Source organism: Ursus maritimus, unplaced genomic scaffold (genome assembly GCF_017311325.1).
Source record: "Ursus maritimus isolate PB19 unplaced genomic scaffold, ASM1731132v1 scaffold_9, whole genome shotgun sequence".
Lineage (NCBI taxonomy): Eukaryota > Metazoa > Chordata > Mammalia > Carnivora > Ursidae > Ursus > Ursus maritimus.
The window spans coordinates 78,782,465-78,805,061 of NW_024427107.1; the positions used below are offsets into that span (position 1 = coordinate 78,782,465).

Here is a 22,597-nt window from a genome sequence, read left to right on the forward strand (position 1 = left end):
AACTCACAGACATGAGGCGGGCAGAGCTCCCGACCTCGCCACGGGCAGGGGGTCCCTCGGGAAAGGGCAGAGCCCCACACCAACAGCCTCACTGACTGTCCTTCCCGCCGGGGCCCCTCGCAGAGCGACGAGGGTGAACCACTGCTCCCCCAGGCCCAGGGTCTGCACCTGGCCAAGGAGGGCACAGGGACCCTGGAGGATGACTCAGTGACCCCACCTCGCCTCTGCCTCTGGAGGGAAGGGGGGCTGTCCTGAAACTCCTTCCGTGGACCAGAGCCCATTTCTAGGGTGGGAATACTGAGGCCCACGAACACACAGAAGACGAGGAATGGGGGGTTGAACCCAAGTCAGTGTCATCAGATCCAGGCTTCCCACTCCCCGCCTTCAGGCAGGCCTGACCCCCTTGTTCTCAGGGACCTCATCCCACGACACCCGCTCCAGGGGGCTTCTCTCGCAGCTGTGGCTCCCCTAGCTGAGGCTGAAGGGGAGACACCGAACCCCCAAAAAGCCACGATCACGAAAGGAGAGCCGGTCCTCCCTGGTTCTGAGGGGCAAGGAGGCAGCAAAGCATGGATTCTGCTCACGTCCCACCCTGTCCACGTCCCCACGTGCCCCACGAGTGGGCCTGTAAGCAGCTCCAGGCAGCCGTGGTCCGTCCAGCTGGGGCGCAGCACACACCTGTCCGTTCCGCGTCGACACTGCACCCCTGCTCTCTGAGAGCATCAGGCAGGCCTGGGAGCGCTCCTGCCCTGGAGACGGGCCTGTGGCTCATTGGGGAGCAGCTCACATCTTCGGTAACTCCACGGCGGCCGGGGACCACGTCTAGCTGCACAGCACGCACCTTCAGAGAGCGCCTGCTCGATGTCTGGGCGGTTTATCTGGTTTAATTTTGTTGTTCTCCCTTCCTGCTGTCAAGAGGTAAACAGACACACCGCCTCGTCTTGCTAAGGAGGACCAGATTAATAATGCATCGGAGCAGGTGGAAGGAAGGGCCGGCTGTGCCACCAGCCGGCTGTGTGGCCCAGGCCAAGGGGCTGTGCGTCCCTGGGCCTCTCCTCGTCAGGTGTATTTGGGGCCAGGACCCTGCCCCACCCTGAGCTCAAGGTGGTGCTGGCGGCGGCTGTGCTCCATGCAAGAAGGGGCACCCAGCCTGCCCTGCTCGGTCACTTCACAGCCCCCTACCCCGGGAGGGAGATCTTTCTAGATGAGGAAGGACGGCCAGAGATGGGACTTAGTCTCTGCAGCGTCTCGCAGCCAGGACTCCGGCCAGGCCATTTCCAAGCTTTGCTGCTTCTTCGGCCGTGAGTGCGGGGACACTGAGGTGCCCTGGCTTCCCGATGGCGGTCACTGCCCTCGTTACTCCTGTAGGCAACGGTTTGGAGGCAGGCCTGGGGGCCTTGGCACCAAGTCCCCACCCCGCTCCTCCTTGCGCTGGGCGGGTCCCCTAACCTCCTTGCCTCTGGGCTGCTTTATCTGCAGGTCGGGGGGCCTCGCTTCCTGCCCTGCCTCCCGCCTAGGACAGGTGTGAGGCTCGGCTGAGCAACACAGGGCGGGCTTGCTCTCTCTCCATCAGGTCCTGCCTGGGTACGAGGGCTACAAGGACACGCAGAGCTGCACACAAGGCCCCCTCCTCCCTGCCCCGCGCCTCTCCCACCCGGAAGGAAAGCATTCAGTGGCTCACACAGACTGGCCTCAGACCAGATGCAGCTCCCCCCAGGGTGGCTGGCATTTTAGGGAGACTGGACGGGGCAGGCCTGGCTGGTGGGGAGCAGACTCAGTTGCAGGAGGGACTCTGAAGCTGAACAACTGGGCAGCCGCCCAGCCAGGGCTGATGGACCAGCAGTCACACTCACAGCGGGGCAGGTGGGAGGCCGGGACATGGCCTGCTCCTTATTCCTGCTGCCCCCAGCCCACTCCCAACCCAGGGCTACACTGGGAAGAGCCAGTTTTTTCCAGAAGACAGGAATGATTTCATGCAGGTATTCCTGGCTTTTTGCTGAGCGAGCAAGACAACTCTGTCTCCTTTCCCTCCTTTCTTGGCAGAAAGGGCAGCAGAGCCGTGGGCCCTGGTCCCGCAGACCTGGCAGCACCGAAGTGTTTCAATGAAACCCAACCTGTGTCTGTCTGCAGACGGCAGGGCTCAGCCAGCTGGACTCACCCTGCTCCAAGGCTCGGCTGCGCTGGCTTCCCCGGCGCCCCGCTACACAGCCTGGCACACAGGCCCTCCCCTCTCTCCCATCTCCCCCTCAGCTGCTGACCAGCCAACCCCGTCGGCCCCAAAGGAAGCTGCTCTCCAGCCCACCTCCTCTACCAGCTCAAGGCAACAAGCAGACCGAATGCTCCCTGAGCTTCCAGGAAGCTTGGAATCCCCATCTGTGCACAGCAGGTGGGAGTGGGGTTGCCTCATGGGGCTGTCTGCACGGCTTCTCCCTGGCCATCTTCTCTGACTCTTCCCAGCTGCTTGCAGAACACCTGCCCTTTCCCGCCTGTCTGGCTCACTCAGAAGTTCTGAGGGATCTGGGAGAGCCTGGCCTTCGGGGACCTGGATTCAGACGCTGCCCCACCACTTGCCGGGTGCATGATTTAAGGCAAATGCAAGCTTTTTTGAGTTTCAGTCTCACATCTACAAAATGGGTAGACAGCAACCCATCGTGGAGGGCATGTCAGCCCAAGAGTGGGGTAAGGGACTGGGCCACACTCCAGGGGGTCCTGGTGCTGTAGCTCGGTGCCCCATGCTCTCCATCGCCAGCACCGCCCCATGGGAAGCTCTGAGAAGGCCGAGCAGGGCCCTCCGGCAGGCCCTCCACCCTCACTCTGCACTCAGCCCTGTGCCGACCCCCAGAATGGCCAGGAGGGGCAGGACTGTGCCTTTCCTAGAGGAGCTGGAGGCCAGCTGAGAGGCAGGTCCCCAAGATGCAGGCAGTGGGGTGGGGGCTCTGACGTTCAGAGGAAGGCACAGACCCAGCAGGGCTGCAGCCCAAGTGGAGAACAGGACAGGGTGTGGTCCTGCATGCTAGGCCACGTGGCCACGAATAGTAGCACTTCCAGAGCCAGAACCACATCTCAGCCTCCCCTGCATTGCCCACCTGCCTGAGGTGGCCTTCTTGACATGGCAGGAGCTCTGGAAAAGGTAGCCACTGTCCCCACTGACAGGAGAGGTGACAATGGAGGGAGGCTGAGTAATGGAGCTCTTAGGGACCAAGGTCTCCAGTGTTTGGAGGGTAGGGACATGGGTTGGGACAATGGCCTCACACCGGGAGGCCTCTGAATAAGATGTGAGCATCGCAAAGACAGAGATATCTTTTTTTCCCCATTTTCCCAATGCTCTGTATCATGCCTGGTATAAAAGACTCATTATCACCACCATCATCACTACCTCCATTACCACCATGACCATCGCTGTCTGCATACCACCACCATCACCACCACCACCACCATCACCAAAATCACCACCATTACCATAATCACCACCATCACCACCATCACCATAATCACCACCATCACCACCACCTCCATCATCACCACCACCACCACCACCATCATCACCACCACCATCATCACCACCATCACCACCACCATCACCACCACCACCATAATCACCATCACCACCACCATCACCACCACCACCACCACCACCACCGTAATCACCACCATCACCACCACCACCACCATCACCACCACCACCACCCCCCCACCACCACCACCATCACCACCACCATCACCACCACCACCATAATCACCACCACCACCATAATCACCACCATCACCACCACCATCACCACCACCACCACCATCACCACCATCACCACCACCACTGTAATCACCACCATCACCACCACCATCACCACCACCACCACCGTAATCACCACCATCACCACCACCACCACCATCACCACCACCACCCCCACCACCACCACCACCATCACCACCACCACCATAATCACCACCATCACCACCACCACCACCACCACCACCGTAATCACCATCACCACCACCATCACCACCACCACCACCATAATCACCATCATCATCACCACTATCACCACCACCACCACCACCACCACCACCACCACCATAATCACCACCATCACCACCACCATCACCACCACCACCACCACCACCACCATCACCACCACCACTGTAATCACCACCACCATCACCACCACCACCACCACCACCACCACCACCACCATCACCACCACCACCATAATCACCACCACCACCATAATCACCACCATCACCACCACCATCACCACCACCACCACCATCACCACCATCACCACCACCACTGTAATCACCACCACCACCACCACCACCACCACCACCATCATCACCACCACCACCACCACCACCACCACCACCACCACCACCGTAATCACCACCATCACCACCACCACCACCATCACCACCACCACCACCCCCACCACCACCACCACCATCACCACCACCACCACCATCACCACCACCATCACCACCACCACCACAATCACCACCACCACCACCACCACCACCACCACCACCACCACCACCATCACCACCACCACCACCGTAATCACCACCATCACCACCACCATCACCACCACCACCACCACCACCACCATCGCCACTGTCATCAGAACAAGTCGCTGTGCTATGTACTTCACATGCAAACCTCTGAGGCATTACTGAAATGTATTTTACAGAAAAGGAAAATGAGAAGCAGCGAGATGAAGCGATGTGCTCAAGGTCACACACAAGTAGTCCTTTGCAGAGCTGGGATGGGAACTGTCTGACCCAAGGGACCATCTCGTCTGTTAACTAAACAGCAGAGGCTGCCCCTACTCAGTGCAGCTTCTGGAGAAGGGGCTTCCTGCTGTGAACGAGACAAGATGCTGGGCTGACTCTGGGCCTCTAGAACGTGGTTGCTCAGGGCCGCAGGTACTGGAAGGAAAATAGGTTCATTTGCATGTAATTTGCATACAGCTGCTGAAAATAAGCCCAGATTCCCCATCACTTAAAAACTGCATTGTTTCTGTCTTGAATGGGACCTTCCCACGCGCGCACCACCCCCAATCACCCTGCTGTGGGGTGATGTCCCCTCGTCACCCCTCTGAAGGAGGCAATTCCCCACTCAGGGGTGACCTTAGACAGGGAACCTCCTCTCTCTAGAGGAGCTAGGTCTTCCCCCAGCCCTCCCGGCTGAAGCATGCCAAGTTGGACTGGGGCAGGGTGGGAGGCTGAGTTCTCCTGCAGGGGAGAGGCTGAGGGGGGCAACCTTGCTTGGGCAGCTGTCTTGTGAGCCTATGGCTTCCCTGACAGCAGGCCTACTGCCACTAACCACCTGGGCTGGGCTGCATGCCAGGTGCTGCCTCCAGGGGCAGGCTGGCCGCTGCCCGCCCAGCCAAAGAGCCTCGGGGGGTCTGCTCCCCCCTCCAGGCCACCATCTTTCAGCCCTGTCCCTCCCATCTGCCTGCCCTTTGGCCAGGGCTCAGGACTACTGGGCAGCTTCCCTGCTGGTACAGCTCTCCAAAACTCAATCTGGGACTCGAGGTTATTGGGCTGGGAAGAAGCTGGGCTAGAAGGGGCCCCTGGAGGCTGCCCCCTGAGTGAGATTCCAGAGGCACTTGGGGACAGGGTCTGGGCCTCTCTGTAGATCCACCCTGGACAAGGGTCTGTCTGGGTGACTGTGAGGTGTGGCCACGCCCCTCTCTCCCTTCATGGGGGGGTGGCTGGACAGCTCAGAGGCTGGAGGTCAGGCCCTGGGCATGCTGCTCTTCCTCTGCCCCCGTGCCCAGCTCCCTATATCCTTTTCAGCCTTCATCTGCTTGTGGCAGAGCCAGCCACCTCCCGGAGAAGCCCTCCTGCCCACTTGGCTGGCCCCACGTCCAGAAAATGAACCAATTCCTCCTCTGTGCTCCTCACACCGCCTCGGTAGGCAGGCAAGTCCTCAGGCGCGCGCGCGCGCACGCACGCGCACGCTCACCACCACCCCCAGGGCATGCCCGGCCCGGGCCCCCAGGCTTCGAGCAGGTGCTCCTTGAGCGTTTCCTGTACCTGGGACAAGTCTCTACCTCTTGGGGCTCAGGTTCCTCACCTGTGCAACAGGGTGACATGCGTCCTACCTCGTGGGGCTGCTGTAAGGACCACACACTGAGGATCCCCCCACCCTAGGGGGCAGGCCTTTCTAGCTCTAAGATTCTATTGGTCTCTCAAAGCAATTTCATTGCCCTCCCTTGGGAGGCTTTTCCAAATCAATCTAAGTCATGCTGATTTATCCTCTATCCTTGTCTGGCTCACAGTGTCGGCATTTAATTAGCCACTCTCTCTGGCAGTTTCTTCCGGACCTCAAGGGCACCCCCTGACCCTGGCCCATAAAACAGGAACACAGTGGCCCGGGTGGCCAGCTGCCCCAAGCCGCCCCTCCACAGCCCATTTGCCAGAGCCCTGCTGGCCCTCCCAGAGCCCAAGGTGAGCCTATTTGCTGGAAGAGCCCAGCAGGACCACGGGCAGGGGCAGCTCCCGGGGCTCTGCAGCCACTCGAAAGGACCAGCCCTGTTCTCCATCTGAGCAGGCCTTCTTCATGAATCAAGAAAGGGTAATGTGGCCTCTGCCTGGGGGGGGCCAGAGGGCCACACAGCTATCGATGCCTTTCCTCCATCAGCCTTGGGGACAGCCCCCTGCAGGAGCTCGCTTGAGCCCAGGGCAGCCCAGAGCGGCCCGGAGCCTGGCCCCAGAGCCCACACACACCTGTGTGCCTGCAGGCTCCCCAGGTCCCGCCCGGAGGACGCTCCCCCTGCCAGCCGGGAGACCAGCCATGTCAGCGCAGGTCCCCGACATCCTGGACACGATACAGCGGCTCAGACGAGCAAGGCCACCCCCAAAGTCAGGATGAACTCAGGCCTGAAGCTGCTCCAAGTAGCCAAGGACACTGGGGGCTAGGTTGGTGGGGGGCTGAGTGGGGTGCAGGGGCTTGTCAGGGGCACATCTGACGAGGGGCTCCAGGGACGGGAGAGGGACAGTGTCCAACTGCTTCCCGCTGATGCAGGAAGGAAAGCTCCCCCATCCGTGGCCGGGCTCCCCCTGCCCTGCTCGTGCCAGGCAGCGCCCGCCCTCAGGTGGGAGGAGGTCGGCGGCTCTGGCCCGCAGGGGCTGTGGGGGGTATTTATTAAACACTGTGCAGACTGATTTAAATCTCCACCCAGGGTTATTTTTCTGCCCGGCACTCATCCGGAGCAGGGCTGGTGGGGCCAGTAACGCTGCGCGGAGCCACTGCGGACGGGAAAGGGCAAGGCTCCGGGGCCCTGGGCCTGAGGCCCAAGTGCACGCAGGGTCACCCCTCCCCGCCCCCACGCCCCACCAGCTGTCCCCCACGGCGCCCAGAACACAATTCGCATTTACATTTCTCAGCAGATGGAGGAGAGAATCTATAACAATCTGATCACGAAAATGAGATTGCCCCGTGTTCTCTGCACCCAGGGATATCTCACATACTCGGGCCGCCACGAAATCCAATTGCTGCTTATTTAACCTGCTCAGCCTCCAAATTAAAAGGCAGCCTCCCCTCCCTGCCCCCAACACACACACACCCCTCCCCCACAGCAGGCTTCAACAGGCCCTCTGGCTGCTGGGGTTAAATCACCCTGTCCCGAGAACGCCAGGAAGAGCAACCACAGCCTCCCCTGGGCCGCCGGGGGCTGAGTCACAACGGGCGGCGGCAGAGGCCTGGCCTCCAGGAACAGGGAGAGCGGCTCCAGGACAGCGAGGCGCCCCCAGGCTTCGGAAGGCCTGGAAGGCCAGCTGACTCTCCCTCCTCCCTCCGCCAGGGCCCAGAGATGACTCCCTCCCCGGGCCTGGACAGCTTGAACCTGGACCCTGATGGCTGGCAGACACCCAGCAAAAGTATCTGAGATTCTGACCAGATCCAAACCCCAATTTCACAGAGAAGAAAATGGAAAAGGTCAAGTCATGGTCATGGGAAAACTAGCCCAGAACCTTAGCACCTGGGAAGCTCAACTGACTTCTGAAGGATGGATGAGAGAAGGAGGGAGAGGGAGGAGGGGAGGGGGACAGAGGAGAGAGGAAGGGGGGCAGGAGGAAGGAAGGGAAGAGGGGAGAGGAGGGGCAGGGAGACAGGACTGGAGGAGAAAGAAACAGAAGAGGAGGGAGGAGGAAGAAAGGAGGGAAGGGAAGGGAGAGAGGGGAGGGAGGGAGGAGGGAAAAATTAAGTGGCCCCTGAGCAAGCAGGAGCCAGCTGGGCTGGGCTGCGTCAGGCCCTCAGCCCTCAGCCCTCCCTGGACCGGGCCCCTGTCCTCCCTGGAGGCGCATCAGCCAGGGGCCGGGCCGGGTGGCCAGGGCGGTTCTTAGCTAGGCCTGCCCTTTACTGGGTGCGGATTAGCTCAGCAGCCCGAGCTCCTCAGGCCGCCCTCTGACCTCAGCCAGGCCCCAACCAAGACCTTAGTTGTGCATCTCCTAATGTCACCTGCCCAAAGGACCAGCCCCAGCCTTGCCTCCAGGGGCACCTGCCGAGTCCCATCCTCCCCAGCTCCTGGACAGAAGCGCAGGAGGGCTTTTACTGAGCACCTGCTGCGCGCTGAGCTCTGTCCTGAGCCCGCCGCGTGGAGCTCGTGCCCTACTTGCGAGAGACAGCACCCCACAAGACAAGTCCCAACAGGGGTGTCAGCCGCAGGGGGCACGAATCAGGGGGATCCTCTCTGTCGCAGGCAGCAGCGGACAGAGCCGGGCGGGAGGGGAAGGAAGGAGGCCGCACTGCACCACGCTGGTCAGCCGGGTGGGCGCTGGGCTGGTGGGGAGAGGGCCGGGCAGGGGACCGGCGGGCGAGTCGGCGTTCCACAGCACAGTTGCTCTCATCGGCCGGGTCCTGGCAGCAAACAGCGCGGGGCGTGCACACGCACGCGTCCTCCCGCACCTCCAGCTCCGAAGGGCAGGGCCCGTGGCGCTGTGTGGCTAACGCTTCACCCGGGATTACCGCCTCTGCGGTCCTGGGACAGGCGCCCGTCATGCGCCTCTGCCCCGTGGCTGTCTCTGAGGATCAGGAATTTGGGAACTCCCCTCTTTTTCTGCTCTCTAGAAGAGTCTGTGGAGGCCAGACCTCTTCCTTGACGGTTGGAGGTGGGGGACGCTTAAGAGGCCGCGTGGGCTGCGTGCGCCCAGCGACCCGCTCTCTGCCCTCGCGTGCTTCCCCAGGAACCTGCCCGTTTGTTTTCTACGTTTCCAACTATGTCGGCACCAAATCGTTCACAGAACTCTCTTGGAATTCTGCCCCTCCCCGCCTGGACCCTTCTCATTAGTGTCTTGTCTGCTTTCCTGGTCTTTCCGAAGAACCAGCATCTGGCCTCGAGGAGACTCTGTTGTAACTCCCTCGATGTGCCCTTGTCCCCAGTGTCCTCCCGCCCAGCTCCCCGGGTTTGTGCGTCCTCCTTCCGCCGGCACTCCCCTCTGCCTCGTTTGTGGCAGAAGCATCTCGGGCCACGGAAGGTCCCCACAGACCTCCACACGCCGTGTCCTGTTATTACTCACGCGTGTCTTTTTCACACATCCAGTAATCTGCACACCCGTTAATTTCTTCTTTGACCGCGGAGTTACTTAGAGGGACCACTGGGTGTTAGACGCAAGTAATGAATCACGGAACTTGGGATGTACTGTATGGTGACTAACATAACATAATAAAAAAATTTTATTAAAAAAAAGTCTTTTTACCAAACACACAAAACACTTAGCTCTCTTTTACTACTTACACCAACAACTGCACTTCTCTGACCGCACCTTCTAGAAAGCGCTGTGGGTTGCGCGTTGACGACTCTCTGGTTCGTTAACACTTGACGTCAAACGGTGTGCACGTCCCGGGCACCCTCGAGGAGAGGGAGTGCTCCCTGCTGGTCCCGGTTCTGTGAGTCGGGGAAGCCCCGGCCATCTCTTCACTGACCCCGTCCCCGAGCCCCGGCACAGCACAGCCTCCCCCACGATGCTGGGCTCCCGCTGAGGAGGGAGCGTCGAGCTTTACCTCATCTTGGGCTTTCTTATCAGGCGTATCCAGGTGTAGGGCCCTCATTTTCCTGAGGACTGGAACGTGCCACAGAATAATTCTCTTCATCACATCTCATTTTCTTGCTTTACTCGTGTTTGTGCGTGTGTCCTAACGTCCGTCCTGCCCGACGCCAGCCCCGCCAGCAGCAGACTTTGTGCGGGTGCGTCCGCATCTTGTCCTGGTCCCCGTCCTCCTGCAGTCGGCGATCCTTGCGTCGGACCTGCTCTGAACCCACGGTGTGTCTTCTGGGCGCAATTTCCTGTTTTACATTTGCTTTTTCTTCCACGTTAGTTTTGTTTCTTCTTTTTTCCCTTTTCTGTTTAATAAGAATTTGTGTTTGCTTAATTGTGTTCTCATTTGTTTTTACTGGTTTGGAAGTCCGATCGCCTAACACTGCTGGTTCAGAGCTGACCCCTGCCTCACATCTCACCGCACTTTTCACGGATCCCGTGATCTCGCCACGCACCAGGGCCCCGCGGCCCCTCCGCGGCCACGCCCTGGCCACCACGGCTCCCGTCCCGCCACCATTGCCACAGTGCCACTGCTCTGACCACGTTCTATTCGGGGACTCACACAGTGGGTGACCTCGAGCCTGGCCGGTCTGCTGAGGGCCCACGCACCGTCGCGCATCGCGTGGATAAGCTGCGCTTTCCCGGCTTACCGCGAAGGACATCCAGGTGTTTCCAATCTGGGACTCTTCCACAGATGCAGCGGACGTCCGTGTACAGGTTTTTGTGTGAACATGACTTTTTAATTCTCCGGGATAGGCACCCAGGGGTGCAGTTGTTGGACAGTATATTTAAGAAACTCCCGAATCGGCTTTCAGAGTGGCCGTCCGTCCCGCGGGCAGCGCCAGACAGCCCGGGCTCCCCGTGTCCATGCGTCTCCCCCTCTGCCTCAGGGCAGGAGCACAGCAGGGCCTCATTACAGTTTTACTTTGCATTTCTCTGACAGCTGGAGGTGCTGAACATCTTTCCAGGTGCTCACGGGGCCACTGTAAATCTTTGGTAAATGCTCAAATCTTTTGCCCATTTTCTCACTGAATTGTTTTCTTACTGTTCAATTTAGAGAACTCTTTACATATACAGGATACAAGTCCTCTGCTTCTCTCCGTGAATAACTTGTCTTCCCAACGTCTTCGCAGAGTCTTTTGCAGAGCGTTAAGTTTTTAATTTTAATGAAGGAGCCCTTGAGTTTTTACACGTAGAATTATCAACAGAAGCTAAAATTAATCCATTTTCACTTCCCTACAAACAATCTGAGATGAGACTACTTCAGCGACTCTCCCCAACTCATAGACTATCCTCGTGCGGTGGTCAGTCTGTGCTTCCCCAAACTTTCACCCCACAAACTAGACACTGTGGTCGTAGTTATTACTTCATTACGAAATTACATAGGCATTTGTTCGGTCTGCCTACATATGTACCAAGTTCTTGCCGCCACGCATCCTGTGTTACAGATCTTCCAGCATCAGCGCCTCCGTCGGCCATCGGTCCTTCAGACGCTCCGCTAGGGAGCGCTCTTGCTGGTGAGCGGCCAGATTCTCACTGGCCCGGAAGCGCCTGCATTGGTCTTTGTCCTTGACGGGCCATTTTGTTGGAAACGGGACTCTACGCTCATGGTTATTTTCGGAACACTTCGCAGACACGGCCTCACCGTGCTCCGGTTTCCCTTGTTGTTGCTGTGATGTGGGCGGCAAGTTCCCTTGTCGTGCTCGTCCTTTCCACGTGGACAGGACCCCCTCCCGTGGCGCTCTGTGGCTTCTCCCCACATGGCCGGGAGGGCAGCTGTCGCGTTTCTGCGGCGCGGTGTCCCTGCACCCCTCGCACCTGCCTGGCCCGTGCCAGACTCCCGCCTTCTGGGTCCCGGTGACCGCGCTCGGCCTCTTCCTCTGACCCGGGCTCCGCCGGCTCAGCCCTCTGTAACACGGCAGCCGCTCCGGGTGTCCCTCCCCCTCCCACCAGATGCCCAGGTGCGTGGCAGTCCACAAAGCTCTTCATTTCTAAAAGATAGGGTCATGTTTTTCAGACACACTTGGTCACTTCTGATAATCTCTTCTTATTGTTCACTTTTGTGATTTCATCTTATTTTAAAGGATTTCTTGGGAACTGTTACAAGTCTGACTAATTCCAGGGTCACCAGCTCGGGGCCTCAGCGAACACAGGTCGGGCACCCGAGGCAGCAGAAACGGTTTCCTCCCGGCTCTGGTGGGGGCAAGTCGCCGAGTCCGGGATGCAGGTGCGGGCAGGGCTGGTGCCCAACACCCCTCTGCTGGCATGGAGACGGCGTCCCTCTCCATGTCCTCACATGGTCATCCGGTGCGTGTCTGTGTCCTGCTCTCCTCTTCTTGTAAGGACACCGGTCAGCGTGGATCAGGGCCCCCCGTGACCCCCTTTACCCTAATCACCTCCGCAAAGACCCATCTCCAAGCACGGTCACCCTCTGAGGCCCGGGGCTGAGGACTCAGCGTGTGGATTTGGGGACACGTTTGGACCCATAACGGGGCCCATTTTGTTATCTCTCCAACTGCTCCTGCTTTCCCGTTTTTCCACTCCGCAGCCCCGTCACACACGGAGTGGTCTCCAAATGTGAGGTCACGTGGGCCCCTCATTCCGTGGGCCGCCCCAAGGCCCGCCTGGCCCCTTCCCTCTGTGAAGGGCCTTTGCCGGTCTGGGATCTCAGGCCAGCCCTGAACTTTCTTCCCACTCCAGCGCTTTCCATCAGGGCAGCAGGGCAGGCGACAGCGGGTCGGGAACAAGACCAGTTCCTTTGCTGCGTTTCTGCAAGGCAGCAAAGCACATAAGTGGCGGGTTTCCACGTTAAACTGCTCTACAGCAGGGGAGCAGTCCTCCAAGAGCCGATCTGCCCAGCTGCCCGCACGTCCCGCGGCGGCTCAGGACTGAGATGCTCGAGGCTTCCTACCTGGGAAGGCAGCGCCACGAGGGGACTGGGGGAGAACCTGCAGTCCTGACAGGGGCTCCAGGCCTGCCCCAGACGTCACCCCTGCACCATGCAATGCACCCCAGACGCTCAGGTTTGCCATCTGTACGAGGGGAGTACTGAGATGACCTGTAGCATCTTCCAGCCCCGATGAAAACCATCCCTGCCCCTCCAGCCTCCGGAACACACCACCGAAGGCCCTGCAGTCAAGCCACAGGCTGTCTCCCGTCACGGACACTGACACCTTCTAGATGTCCCACATCGGGACCGCGTCTTCTCTGCCCCACCAGGCCCTTCTGGAACCCTCCCTGGCGTCTGTCCCCGCAGCCTTCATGTGCTCTCCTCCTCCGCGGGACTGCTCCTGCCTTCTCTCGCCCCCGTCCCCATCCTCCCACACTGGGTCCCCAGAGCCCTGCCCCCGTCTACACCCCTTCCCCCCTCGGGCCCCACAGCCCCAGTGACCCCTGTGCTGGGACAGCCCGCTCACCCCATTGCTCCGGAGCATCCGCTGCCGGGCCCACGGGCACCTGGTACGGGACCCCGACCCTGGCTTCACCCCTCACCTGCTCACGGCCGTTCAGAGTCTGTGCTGCTGGGGAGAGTGTCCAAGCGGGACAGGCTCTNAGGCTGGTGGCTGGCGCTGACCCCGCCGCAGTCCCGTCTGGGAGGGGTGGCCGTCCTCGCGCTGCCTGCTTCACACGCTCCCCAAGACTTTCCTTCGGGACCCTCTGACTCTGACTGGCTCCTGTTTAACCCAAGACCACAGACCCCTTCCTCGAGGCTCTTGAGGCTCCCCTGGTGCACCCCCGAGAGGAGCTGTCAGACCCTAGAACCACCTGGGCTCCCCCGTGCACGAGCACCCCCCACCCTCCAGGCCAGCCAGGGGCTCCGTTCTCCCTGCGGCGTTGCCTGGCCTCCTCGTGCACCCCGACCCGTGGTCTGCTGACAGGCACCTGCTGCCCCGTCGTGCTCCTCCTCAGGCTGTGTCCGCAGCACAGGGCTCCAGCCACGGAGGCCAAAGGGCACCGGGGCCTCGGAGGCAGACGGACCCAGAGACACCACTTCTCAGGCCCCGACTCGTAAGCCCGCAGCAAGGGTAGAGGCTGCTTTTCCCCAAGCTCAGCCCTGATTCTCCGCCAGCCCCTCCCCTCCCACCTGCTCTCTGGGCCTCACCAACACCTGCCACGTCGTCTTAGGGCCTCTGCCCACACCCTTCACTAGCAAGGCCACCCCCCCCCTTCAGGGGCACTGGGTCCTACCACTGGCTCCCACGCTGGGGCTGCTGGCTGCCCATTTTAACTGCCAGCCAACGGGATGAGAGCCAAGCAAGGCATCCTGAAAGGAGTGGACATGCCTTCTTAATCCCTCCTCTCCCTCCCACCACTGGAGCATGGGCGCAGTGGCGGGAGTCCTGCAGCCATTCTGGACCACGAGCACGTGGCGGAGCAGGGACCGCAGGTCACGCTAGATCACCAAGCTCGGAGAGCTTCGAAGTCATCAAGCCTGTTTTCTCCAAAACACGCCATCTGGGTTTTCTGTTAGATACGGCCAAATCTAGTTTCAGCTTACACACCGAAAACATCCACCCCGCCTGCATTCACTCGCTTAGTGTTGTTCCTACAGCCGACCGTGAGCTCTGGGAGGAGAGGCTCCTGGTCTGCCTCAGTCACTCATGCCCCTTCCGCTCCTAGTACAGAGCCAGGGCCACAGGACGCTCAGGACACGTATGATGAAAATGACGGGTCAGGGCTCCAGGTGACCAGGGCCAGGGCCCAGAGTATAACTAGGATGAAGGTCAGAGTGTGACCGGGGTCAAGGCTCAGAGTGTGACTAGGGTCAGGGTCCACAGTGTGACCAGTGTCAGGGCTCAGCGAGTCACTGCGTCCGGGCTCAGTCTGAGACTGGAGAAGGCGTCCGCCTGCATCACAAGGAAGCAGTGTTCATAGCCAGCAGGGACGTGAACGCCAAAGAGGGGCATCCTTAGTGACCAGGAACAGCCCATCCCCTCCACCCCCCACGAAGATTAACAAGGCTTAAGAGCTGGCATGGAGACGGACCTGAGGTTTTAGAATAGAAGGCGGGCTTCCCAGGGCAGGGCCGTCTGAGTCAGGCTGCCATGGACAGCAAGCGGCACCATGTGCCCGCACAGAGGGAAAGGAGGCCGGGAGGGCAGTCGGGCCAGGTCGCAGGGAGCAGCTGGATGACCGGCTGAAGAGTTCAGGCTCTCTTCCGCAGACAGAGTTACTGACATGCTGCTGGTCCATGGTAAACATGGAAAACCAGAAGAGGGTCCACCCAATGTGCCTGCAACACTAGTCTTGACCCTCGTCAGCGCTGGGCTTCCCTGGGGCCTGGAACCAGCACACCGTCCAGCCCCCGCCAATACTTCAGGCTCCTGCTTCTGGAGAAGGTTTTTATCCACAGCGGTCAGAAGGAGGTCAAGGGGAGACGGGCAGAGGGCACGAGGCCCAGGACCGGCGAGTCCCTGGGGTTAGGGGAGCCTGCCCTCTCCTGCTGGCCCCAACAGCCTCCCGAGCTGCGTGGCTGCAGCTGTGTGAGCGCACCGGGGGAGGACAAGCTCTCTGAGGGACCCCACGAGGGGCACGGGAGTGCACAGATGGAGCAGGTGCTCATGGCTCCCTGCGGGGGCCGGGCACCGAGGCAGCCCGTCTGGGAGAACGGGACCGGGCTCCATCTTGTTGGTCGGTGAGCAGTCTTTTTTATGTCTATTTTATGTCTATTTTATGCTTATATAAGAAAAATATTTTTTTGCAAGAAAATCAGTAGGTACAAAATGGCATCCCCCCCATATAGTACTGAGTCACCCAGACGCGTCCATGTGTCCATCACCCCACAGATCTAAAACCGGGCAGAAATGACTGCAGGCCCACAAGACGTGGTTCCCTTGGCAGAATCGAGGAAAGTGCTGGATCCCAGGCCACAGAGCCCTCAGGAGGAGGAGGAGGCGGCTTCGAGGGGGCACTCCAGGTCTGGGGGCACTATCCCCCCGCGGCCGCAGGGAGGTGCCGGCACTGTCCTCCAAGGCACTCCGCAGCGGGTGAGAGCGCAGGATGGGAGCGGGGACTGGGCTCTGCCAGCGCCCCTCTGCCTCCTGCAGCCGTGACGTCCCTGAGTAGACTGCTGCCCAGGACCCACGGACCGGCCCCAGAGCCTTTCCCCGCACGTCACTGAGCACCACAGACAACGCCCATGAGGGTGTCTTTGTCCTCGCTGGCTCCGTCGAGGCCCCACCTCCCGGAAGGGCTGGAGATCCTGCTGTGTGCAGCCCTCCGGGGGCCAGACCCTAGACCTCCTCCTCCACCTTCAGGATCATCCCTGAGAAGACCTCCAGGCCTGGGTGGGAGCCCCGGGGGCTGCCCTGCGAGCCTCTGCTGGGCCCACAGGCCGCTCCGCCAGCAGGGGTGCCATCCACGACCGGAGGCGAGGTTCCCGGCGCCGGGCCAGCCTCCACCAGCTTCTCGAGGGTCCGGGTGAGGGCCTCCATGCCGTCGGCCAGCCGCCGGCTCTGCGCCACCAGGCTCTGCAGCAGCAGGTTCTGCTGGGCCATCAGAGCACTCTGCTGCCGGGACCAGTGCGACAGCAGCGCACCCTGTCGCCGATGGGAGTCCAGCAGCCGCTGCTCAAACTCAGAGGCCTCCCCCGCGGGCCGACCAGGGGGTGGGGGTGGCACAGTGGAGGGTGGGGAAGGCCCAAGGGCCCCCGGGAACGCAGCCGCAGGGGGCGCCGAGGCTGGGGAGGCCGGTGGGGAGGGTGAGGAGGCGGGTGCAGGGATAGCTCCTCGTAGGTCCAAGGGGTCAGGTTCAGGCAGGCTCGGCCCATCCAGGGTCCGCAGGGGTAGCCACAGGCAGCTGGGGGCCTCATCTTCCTCGTCCGCTGGTGGAGGGAGACAGGAAACGTCAGCCTCCAGAAGCCACGGCTGGGGCAATACATCAGAGGGACGGAGAGGTGACCAATGGGGGACCCTCTGCACACAGAGCTACTTAGGTCTCCCAATACCCTTCTGCAGTCGGCAGCAGCACCCATACGAGGAAACTAGGAGGATTCACAGGGTGAGTGTTTCTCCAGTAACACTGAGGTCCAAACCTCAGCATGGCAACTGCAAAGCCTTGGTGCCCAGCCCCCATGCTGTCATGTGTCCTGACATCCACCCAGCTGGCCGCTGTCTATCCACCATCCTGTCTGTCCATCTGTTCATCCACAATACCACCACTCCTCTATCTGCCTATCAATTACTTCACCCATCATCCATTCATCTTCTTCCTTCCTTTCATCCTCCTTCTTTATATTCATCTGTGCATCTATCCATCCATCCACCCAACCATATACCCACACCTTTGTCCACCCATCCACCCATCATCCCTCCCTCCCTCCACTCATGCCTCTGCCCACCCATCCATCCATCTACCCATCTATCCATCCTCCATCCACCCACCCATTTACCCATGCCTCTGTCCACCCCTCCGTACCTCCATTTACTCACACCTCTGTCCGTCTGTCCACCCATCCATTCTCCATCCACCCATCCATCATCCATCCACCTACCCATTTACTTACGCCTCTGTCCATCCAAGCATACATCCTCATCCATCCTCCACCGGCCCATCCATCTACCCACACCTCTGCCCACCCATCCATCCACCCACCATCCCTCCATCCCTGATCCATCCATCCATTCTCCACTCACACATTTACCCACACTTCTGTCCCCCTATCCATCCACCATCCATCCACCCAGCCATTTACCTACACCTCTGTCCACCCAACCATCCACACCTCTGTCCACCCATCTACCCATCCATCCATCCATCCATCCTCCATCCACCCATCTATTTACCTCTGCTTCTTGTCTGTCCGTCCATCCATCCATCATCCATCCATCCATCCATCCATCCATCCAGGCACCCATCCATCAATCTCTGGGTCCACTCCTCCAGCAAGTGGATGTTCCAGGAGTCTGAGAGGGTGCACCAGAGTTTCCCCAGGGCAGCAAGAAAAGCCCTGGACATGAAATCCTAGAGCCTAGGCTCCCAAACCAGCTCTGCTTCTTGAGAACTGTGTGGCTTTGGGAAACCCTTCTCTTCTCTGGACCTCCAGTTCCCAATGTCTGGCTGTAGGGCTGTCTAACCTTCCCTCTTGTCAGTGGGGGGGGGGGGTTCACTGGCCAATTTCCCAGGGAAAACCTGGACTGAAACATGGGCCTGTGCCATGCCGTGTCTTGCTGGGCACTTGCCAACATGTCGGTGGAGATGAGTGGGAGGACATTCCTGCGTGGCAGCAACTATGGGCTGTACCTCCTAGGCCTGAGCCTCACTCACCCACCCATGGCATAGGGATTCCTGCTTTGCGATGGAAATGGGACAGGGATAGTGTCACCCCAGAGGGCAGGGTCCAATGAGCTCCCTGGGAATGGCACAGGGGTAGGGGGTCTGAGCCTGATGAGGTGTCCATGGACACAGGTGGCCACCCGTGCCGCCGCCGCCTCCTGCTGCTCCTCCTCCTGTCACATCTGCCTTCTGCGGTCCCCGCATCTGCCAGTCCTTCTGATCCGGTGGCCCCGGGTGTTCATGGCGGCAGCCACCTGCTGGCGTGTTGCTTCCCTCTCAAGATGCGGCTGCTGGTGAGGGCGCCGGGCAGACCCCGCCACTTGGAAGAGTTCCCATCAGAGAGAGGCCAGACCCTGAGCTTCGGGCAAGTCGGCCTTGCTGGTCATTTGCAACCTGTACCTTCCACTCTGGGAGGCCCGGGAAGGACCAAGCCTGGTGGAGAGGTCCCAGGTGGAGGCCCAGCTGCCCTCAGTGTGGGGCACGGTGGCAGGGGCCGTGGGCCTGGCAGTGGGCACCAAGTTGGCATCAGCCTGCCTCTGTTCCTGTCCTGCAGACAAGACCTTGGTGCAGCCTGCTTCTTCTCCCGGTGCAGCATTCACCCGCTCTCGTGTGTAGCTGACCCTGTCACCCCGACTTCTCATTCTGAGGGCCGTTCATGGAGAAGAGGGGAAGCCAACACAGCTTTGACCTCCCAGAGACCGCAGGGAATGACGGCATCGTCTGCCTCCCTGTCCCCGGAGCGCTCTGCCCTGCTCCCGCCCACCACGGCCCCCACACAGTGCTCACACTCCAGCCTGCGCTGTCCTGAGCTTGCCTGCGTGGCTCCTCCTTTGGCCTCCGAGCACATCGTCCTTTCCGCCAGGACAACTACTACTTGGCCTTCGAGCCGGAGCGTGCACTCTCCCAGGACACTCTCTCTGCCCCACCGGCCCAGGGCCCTCCTCTCACTGGCCTGGACCATCCACCCCACCCTCCCCCGGGGATGCCCACTCGCAGAGAGACCGGCTCTATAGTGTCCATGTCCGTATGTCAGAACCCAGCACGGAGCAGCGGGCCAGTGAGTGAGTGAGGAGTGAGTGGAGGACGGCTGCCCAGCCCCCCGCCCCAGCTGGACCGAGGCCGAAGCCCACCTGGCCTGATCAGTGCTCACACGGTGGCGGTGGGTCAGCACGGAGGCCCAGCAGTCAGTCCAGGGCTGCTCTAAGCCCCATCACAAGCAAATAAAGGCCTGATATCTGCTCTCGCTCCCTCTGAGCCAGCCAACTTGTCCCAAGCCAAGTTCTGATGGCTCCAAGAAGGGAGGGCCCATCCCAGCTCCAGACCAGGGCCAGGCCAGAGGCAGCCCCGAGCCACACAGGTGCCTGGGCAGCTGGTGCAGGAGCAGGACGTCAGAGAAAGGGGACACATACCACCAGACCCAGCTTGCCCTTCTGGGCAAAAGAGAAGCCACAGAGCTTTCTGGAGAGGCAGCTTGGCAAGTGTGCTCCTGGGCAACCACGGCAGTGAGATGCCCCGTGTGGGCCAATTCCCTCCCTCCAGCTTCCACTAAGCCAGCTGGGCAAAGGCCCTGGCTGCCCGCCTCAGGAGGGGTGCAGACAGCAGGTGGAGGAGCAGACCCCACGGGCCTACCTCTCCCCTCCCCCATACCAGTCCCCCTTGGCTCAGAGAAGACCCTGCGGCGTGCCCCTCCCAAGTACAGGGCAGGGCCTGAGCCTCCCAGGAAGACAGGACGGTGGGGGCCGCGGGCCAGCCGGGCTGTGCCCTCATACTGACTTACTTGGTGCCGGCTGGCTCCAGCCAGGAGCTCGCTGGCCGCCTCTGTGTGCGAGGACGCAGCCTCAAGGCTGGCTTCAATACTATCTGCAAATCAAGACAACAGAAGGAATTACAGAGTGTGACCCTGAGGACACCCCGAGGGCAAGCCCCAGGGAGCCCAGGCTCAGACATGTGGGGGATGAGTGGTCGCTGCCCCCCTCGTGGTCACTAAGGCCCCAATGCTGGCTTCACTGGAGGCCAGGGGAGGACTCCAGCCTCCAGAGAGGCAGAGGCCACAGGGATGGGGTGCTGCGCCCTGTGGCTAGCATGGGCGCCGGTCACCAGAGCTGTCAGGAGGTGCCCCTGGGGGCAGGGGCAGCCCACTCAGGAAAGGGTGGAGGCCAGCCCAGATAAAAGCCTGACTCTGTGACTTCTCTGCACCCTTGGGCAGTCCTCCCACTCCTGACCATGACCTCTGCCTCAAAGGGGCCGAGGCCCTGTCTCTGCAGGTCCCGCGGAGCCGCTGAGAGGACCCCCGCCTGGGTCTGGGAACAAAGGTGAAGGTGGTCGGGCCGCAGCGCGCGCTGGCCCATGGTCTCCAGACAGTGGCTGAACGGCTCAGACTTCAACGTGGGGCCTCAGGCACAGGCCTGGTAGGGATGTCAACACAGCCCTAACCAGTCCCACCGGCGGCACGAGGCCCAGAGCGGCCCCAGGAAACCAGAGCATTCCACGTCACGATGCCGGCAGTAAAAAGGCAGCATGGTGAAAACGTGCACCAAATTCATAACCAGACCCACTCGGAACCCAAGGCCAGGCTGCAGGGACATGCAGAGCGATGGTGAGTTAAAACTGTGACTTTCGCCCCCACTAGGAACTGGGTTTGAATCCAGGTGAAGGACACATCTACACTGTGTCCTCTTCCGCCACCAGAGATCCTGGGAGCGCTAGATGGGGTGAGCGTGTGACCACAGTAAGAGGCGCTCTGCGCAGCCCAGCTGCTGTTCCTGCTGCTGTTCCTGCCAGCTGCTGCGAACACAGCACCTCCTTCAGGAAGAGGCTACGGGATTCCAAGCTCACAGGGTTTCAGGGGCAGAAATAGTCCCATTCGAATTCTCTGTCCCCCCTGCAGCATGACATGCTCGGGTGCCCCGGAGCTGAGCGGGGCGGCAGCCCCATGGCCCGCGGCAGAGAAGGCCCAGATGTACGCAGGCGCCACCAGACCACGGCGTGCCCTCTGACCAGCAGATGGCTCTGAGGGGTTGTCCTCTCTGGGTTCCCTCCCCCACACGCGCAGCCAGCCCCTCCATAAGGAGCCCCACTGGGAGGAGAGGCAGGACGGCTTCACCCCTTCTCATGCTGGGGCACCCCTGCTTCTCTCCTATGTGCAGCGCTGACCCCCAGGGTCCACCCAGGCCCCTGCTCCTGCCACGGCCCTGTGAGCCTCGCACCCCCAGGCCGTGGGCGGCAGCAGTCGCACCCTGTTCCTGTGGAGGAGAGACGTGGACGCACAGGGCAGGAGCGGCTGCCCCCGTGCACAGGCAGACGGCAGGGTCTGGGCCGGAGCCGGGCACTGGGGGCCACGCTCCTAGCTGGCTCTCGCCTCCGTCCAGCCACCGCACAGAGCCTGGGCTGCGCCGGCACCCTGCTCTCAGACTCCGACAAAGCCCCAGTCTGGTCTGCACCGAGCACTGGCCCTGGGGACACTGTGGGCCCAGCTCTGATGGCAGGGGACTGCCTGGGGACACAAGCGATCCCAAAGCCCACCTCAGACCCAGAACCAACATGCTCGGCCGGCAGGGCACGCCCCAGATCAGACCCAGTTCTGCCCTGGCATGTGGTCGGAGCAGACCCGCCCCCCACAGCCAGCTCCCTCCCCAAGGGGCTGCCGGGCAGGTGGGCGGCGCCCCACCATGTGGCCTGCAGCACGCGGACACATCGTCAGCCCCGAACCACAATTTCTGCTTCCTCCTGAAGACCGTGGGTTGGCCGGGGGCAGATCTGCAGGTGCCCTCAGCTCACCCCAGGGAGGGAGCTGGTCCTGCGGGGCCTCTGCTCTGGACACTACAGGGCATCCAGACTCCGGGCCAGGACTCCGGGGACCGAAGAAAACCGCCTTCAGCGTTACTCCCCCAAACACTCACAGAAAGCAGGGGGATGCACCCCATGGCACAGCCAGAGAGCTGCCTACTCAGCCCCCCACGGAGACCCCACCACTCTGCCAACTGACTATCCTCAGCCCCCACGGCCAGCCATGACAGGCCCCTGCAGGCCTGACCCTGCCCAGGCCCCAGGCCAGCGCCGACCCAGATGGAGGGGCTGGTGGGACTTCCTCGGAGTCCCTGCTATCGCCTCCTACCCCAAATTCGGTTTGGTAGCCGCCTCCCTGACCCATAGGTCAGACCTGCCAGGGAGGTCCGGCCCCGGGCCACCCCCTCGCTCAGTCACTCACTGACAATCAGCACCGTCCCAGGATGGGCACCCCCAGGAGGAGCTCACAGCACTACAGGACCAGTCGGCTGGCTGCTCTGAC

The 22,597-nt window shown here is 61.1% G+C and overlaps 1 protein-coding gene across 12 annotated transcripts in view; it reads right to left on the reverse strand.

Moving 5' to 3' along the window:
- TSNARE1 (t-SNARE domain containing 1) overlaps positions 1–22,597 on the reverse strand; it is a 154,252-nt gene that overhangs the window by 35,280 nt on the left and 96,375 nt on the right. For 8 of the 12 annotated variants that reach the window (XM_040625635.1, XM_040625636.1, XM_040625637.1 and 5 more), the window contains one exon: positions 15,661–16,858. In XM_040625635.1, the coding sequence (XP_040481569.1) occupies positions 16,269–16,858 (590 nt within the window). In that variant the 3' untranslated portion in view covers positions 15,661–16,268. Of the gene's footprint in view, positions 1–15,660; positions 16,859–20,086; positions 20,170–22,597 lie in introns of those variants that run through there. The other 4 variants (XM_040625633.1, XM_040625639.1, XM_040625638.1 and 1 more) reach the window with 2 other exon arrangements.